This window comes from Lepisosteus oculatus, chromosome 6 (assembly GCF_040954835.1).
Source record: "Lepisosteus oculatus isolate fLepOcu1 chromosome 6, fLepOcu1.hap2, whole genome shotgun sequence".
NCBI classification, from domain to species: domain Eukaryota; kingdom Metazoa; phylum Chordata; class Actinopteri; order Semionotiformes; family Lepisosteidae; genus Lepisosteus; species Lepisosteus oculatus.
This window is the reverse complement of record NC_090701.1, coordinates 22,383,941-22,389,281: the sequence shown is the minus strand read 5'-3', so window position 1 is coordinate 22,389,281 and position 5,341 is coordinate 22,383,941. Positions and strand designations below refer to the sequence as shown.

At 39.7% G+C, this 5,341-nt stretch overlaps 1 protein-coding gene across 1 annotated transcript; it reads right to left on the bottom strand.

Annotated features, from left to right (window-relative positions):
* Positions 1–1,394: 1,394 nt before the first annotated feature.
* LOC107078239 (craniofacial development protein 2-like) lies at positions 1,395–2,793 on the bottom strand. Its single transcript, XM_015354377.2, has 2 exons — positions 1,879–2,793; positions 1,395–1,838 (listed from the first exon to the last, which is right to left on the bottom strand). Exons 1-2 carry the CDS (start codon positions 2,791–2,793, stop codon positions 1,395–1,397), a joined length of 1,359 nt encoding a protein of 452 aa, XP_015209863.2.
* Positions 2,794–5,341: the final 2,548 nt, after the last annotated feature.

Genomic DNA, 5,341 nt, shown 5'->3' with positions numbered 1-5,341 from the left:
TGTTCTATACCTAAGCCAGTGTATGTTTTGATGGCGTCGAGTCACTGCATTCTTTGTTCTTTGTTCTTTGTCCTAGTCTTCTTGTTCCACTGACCCTTCCAAGCATCATTGCTTTCTCCAATGAATCTGATCGCATCATGTGACCAACATAAGTGAGCTGGAGTCTGGTGACCTTTCCCACAAGTGAAATTTCTGGCTTGATGCGCTCCAGAACCTCTTTATTGGTGACCCTTGCTGTCCATGGTATCCGTAACAGTCTTCTCCAGCACCATAGCTCGAAAGAATCCATCCTCTTTCGGTCAGTTTTTTCAGGGTCCAGCTTTCACACCCATACATTGATATGGGGAACACAATAGCATGGACCATTTTGCATTTGGTTGTGAGGCTGATGTCTTTGCTTTTCCAGATTTGGTGCATGTTTAGCATCGCACTACGGCCTAATGCAATTCGTCACCTGATTTCAGGGCCGCAGTCTCCAGTTCTGTCAATCATGGATCCCAGGAAGCAGAAAACCTTGACGCATTTGATCTCTTCACTATTGATGGTTATTTTGACTGCTCCATTTCCAGCTGTTGTCATGATATTCGTCTTTTTGATGTTGAGGTGGAGACCCATCTTTTCGCTTTCCTTTTTGATTCTTAATATGAGATATTTCAGGCCATCTTCCGTTTCCGCCAGTAATATTGTATCATCAGCGTAGCGGAGATTATTAATATTTCTGCCTCCAATCTTCACACCGATTTCCAATTCTTCTAGATCTTATTTCCTCATGATAATTTCTGCGAAAAGATTGAAAAGAAAAGGGGACAGAATATAGCCTTGTCACACACCTTTCTCGATTTTGAACCACTCGGTGTCTCCATGTTGTGTTCGAACAGTTGCTTCTTGGTCTTTATAAAAGGATCTTATCAGCTGGATCAAGTCTGCTGGCACTCCCAGTTCTTACAGGGCCTTCCATAGCTTATCGTGTTTGATGAAGTCGAATGCCTTACTGTAATAAATGAAGCAAATGTAGATGTTTTTCTGATATTCATGACATTTCTCTGTAATCCACCGCAGATTTGTGATATGGTCACTGGTACCACGACCTCGTTTGAATCCAGCTTGGGACTCAGGTAGTTCTGCTTCAATGATTGGGCGCAGACTCTGCTCTATGATCTTCAGAAGGACTTTGCTCGCATGACGAATCAGGGCTATTGTACAGTAGTTGCAACAGTCCCTTGCATCACCTTTCTTAGGCAGTGGGATGAATACTGATCTCTTCCAATCCTTTGGCCACCTGCTGGTTTCCCAGATCTTTTGGCAGATCGCTTTGATAGCCACTGGTGGAACAGGCCTCAACATTTCTTCTGGGATGCAGTCAATACTAGGTGCCTTGTTGTTTGGTTAGTGCTTCAGCGCCCGACTTCCTCATCCAAAATAGCTGGCTCCATTTTCACTGGGACGTCGTGGGGTGTCTCAGGGTCGCTAGTGCTTGCATACAACTCTTCCGTGTATTCTCGCCATCTGCTTCTGATGCATTGCTGGCCAGTCAGGACCTTCCTGTTCTTGTCTTTGATTGCTCCTTTGCGGGCAGTGAAATAAGTTCGAATTTTCTTGACCGGTGCAAAGAGATTTCTGGTGTGACCTTTTCGACAGTCCTCCTCCATTTGCTTGCATCGCTGATCCCAGTATGCTTCTTTGTCCTTCCTTGCTGCCCTTTGAAATTCCGCGTTTAGCCTCCTAGCCTCATCTCGGTCCCCAGTGGCTTTGGCTGCTCTTCTTTGATCGGCGACTTTGATGGTTTCTGCCGACAGCCACTTGCTCCTTTTCTCTAGTTTCTTGTATGGTATGTGTTCCTGCTGATGGAGCATTCATTTTGATGTTGCAGAATTTCACCTTGATGGTGGTTACAAGCAGTTCATGGTCAGAACTGCAGTCAGCACCGTGGAAAGTTTTGATGGTGAGAACTGAACTTTTCCAGCGTTGACTGCAAAGAATGTAATCTATCTGATTACGATGCTGTCCATTTGGGGCTGTCCAGGTGTACAGACAGTGTTTTGGTTGCATGAACCATGTATTTGAAACCCTGAAATGGTTTTCATGACAGAATTTTACCAAACTATCACCAGGTTTGTTCCTTTCGCCCAATCCACACCGGCCTATGATGTTCGCCTCTTCCTGACTGCCGACCTTTGCGTTGAAATCACCCATGATATAAATGATATCCTTTTTGGGCACCTGTTCCAGTGCTTCCTCGATTTTGGTATAAAAACGTTCGCTTTCATCTTCTGGAGCATCTGTTGTTGGAGCATAGACTTGTAAAACCGTGACATTTAGCGGTTTTCCACAGATACGGATGGCCACTATGCGGTCGCTGAAGATGGTGTAGCTCTCGACTGCATGGGCTATGTTCTTGTGTGCTATGAGAGCCACTCCATTTCTTCTAAGTTCTTGATGCCCAGAATAATACACTGAAAAGTCATCCAATTGGAAGTGGCCGTTATCTTTCCGGTGTAATTCACTGATTCCAAGCAAATCTATGTTGAGTCTGATCATTTCTCGCTTGATGATGTCCAGTTTCCTTTGACTCATTCCGCGGATGTTCCATGTTGAGATCTTGTGTGTTTTCGTGCAGTGCAGATTCTTTCTTTCATCGCAGGCAGCATCAGCATCTGGGCTTTCCAAAGGATTTCCCCCATTTCCGTCATAAAATCCCGGATTACTAACAAATGATCCTTGCTCTTCCCCAGTCGCTTTTTGGATACCTGCTGGCCTGGGGGGGTCTACTATTGGGTACCATATTTGAAACATATGTGAGATTTTTCATGAATTTTCATGGCGATGGTTTTCTAGGGTAGGTTGCCAGGTCTTTCCCCAACCCTCCCCATTTGTACGGGCTTGGGACCGGCATGCAGGAGTAACCCTGAATGGCGATTGGTTTATACTTTAAGCATATACCCACTTTGGTAAAGTTAAAGTTGACACAATGCCTTTTAATTGTGTCTATGGTGAATAAAAGAAAAAAAAAGAGTGACATTTCACATCACTTTAACACAAGGTATAATGCAATATAATTTAATCTGGAAATTATTTGACCAAGGATCTGTGCCCGTGGCTAGAAGGTCGCCGGTTCAGCTGCCAGAGGAATCCTACTCCGTTGGGCCCCGGAGCAAGTCTCTTAACCCCACCTGCTCCAGGGGCGCCATATAAATGGCTGATGCTGTGCTCTGATCCTACGCTTCTCTCTCTGTCTGTGTCTCATGAAGAGCAAGCTGGGGTATGCAAAAAGACAAATTCCTAATGCAAAAAATTGTGAATTGGAAATAAAGTGATCTTATCTTAAAAGGGCTTCAAATCATTAGTTTTTTTAAACATATTATATCAAAAAGATATAAGTAGTAAAAACTACACAAGTAAATTAATTTATAATTCAAATTATTAGTGAAATTAGATTTAAAAATAGGAGCTACTAAGTTCATAGTCTAATATGGGTTTTGAAATTAGATAAACTTGTATCAGAGTAATTGGTATAATAGTCACTTTTTTTCATCCACATACTACACAACACCCTTCACTGAGTTTCTAAGCAATCCCAATCTGTTCTATTGTAAGGCACATATATAAATTATAAAATTGCCATTAGTCATTACAACATTCAGATGTATAGTATATTGTGCATTGTATTAAGTTGATTTTAACAGCTGATCTCCTGCTGTTCCTGACCTGAAATATTATTAGCATTTTTTTATGATAGAATCTCCTGGTATCCAAGGTACCAGTAATATCCACAGTTTGAAAATACAAAAACTATATAACATTCAAAAAGTATAATTGCATTTTTAAAATCTGTCTTATATTGTTGCACAATTTCTATAAAGAAAGAAAGCAAAAAATTATATATTGTTTTACAGTGGTAGAAGTATAAATAATAAGTTTATATAAATCAATTCCTCATTAGTAGTGGAATTAAGATGACATATCCCCACAATTCAAATACCCTCAATACCCTTAACAATTACTAAACAAGGTTTAGACCAAACATTTTTGCAATACTTTGACGTATTGAGCTTTCAAGATCAAATGTATTATGAAAAGTTTGATGAAAAAGCTGAATGTATTTCATTGTCAAGAGCTCAAATAGCTAATTACATTTACTTTGGATTTTGCAGTTCAAGGAAATGGCATGCTGTTGTTAAGCAACGCCAAGGACATGCTTGTTCATCAGCTCAGAGATGCTTTAATTGTTTGAATTTATATGAGAAAATGGTGAGATAAAAAATTCCAATGCACATACATTCTTCAAAAAAATCTAATTGTTGAAATTTTGAGTTTTTCCTTCATAGTGTTTTTTCCTCCATGCAAAAGACCACCCACACTAGGAGCTAGGTCATTGTGTGTTTGGTCACCCATTGAAGACTGAATGAATTACTTTTGTCTGCTCTAATTAACTGCAAAAATGTTACTGAAAAGTAATAAAGATTTGTTTTTCCTGATTGTTGATTTTACTGCTGCTATTCCATTTAATAGTTATAAATACTAATCTCTATTCTAATTAATGACACGGAATTCTCTTAAATGTTGCATGAGGATTTACATTTAATTCACTTTTAGACACCTGTTTGTGTTACATATTAATGATGGCAGTTTTCATATCAGAACAAACCTAAATATCCCAGAAAAGGCCCCAACCCAGCCGTTTTTCACAACTATTTGATCTTTGATCTTGCAAGCATGGAACATGATGCTTTGAATATTAATGACACCCTGCTAGTAATCACATTTTAATTAAAGCTTTATTGAATCATTCATAGGTCTCCTTCAAGTCTTTTCTGAAAATGCAGAGATTTTTTTTCTTTTCTTGCTTTGTTAACGTTTCAAATTTTATCATTTTATTCTAGTTTAAAAAAATATTTTATTGGATATTTTATTGCTGATAGATGTAATTATAGATTCACAGTCCAGGGGCACCGCCCGTAGCTACTCAACATTCCTGCTAAGGTAACATACTTACTGCAGCACGGCTGCCTCACAGCTCTTGGGTCCTGCGTTTGATCTGAGGCTGTGACACTTAGTGTGAAGTTGCTTGTTCTCATTGTGTTGCTTGGTTTTCTGTAGTTGTTTCTTTTTTTGACCAGCTGTTCTAAATTATTCGCCTTGGCCCTGTGATGGACAGGTGTCACAGAGTGAGAGCTAACCCATGCTCTGAGTTCTGTCTTGTGCCTTATACTTCCAAGATAGCTTCATTTCGCAGCTTTCTGAAAATGGCTGAATGGACATTTTCAACAAAGCTTTACACTTTCAAATGATGAAGAAAACATTGTCATTCGATATAATAATTAAGTCATTGGTACAGTGATAA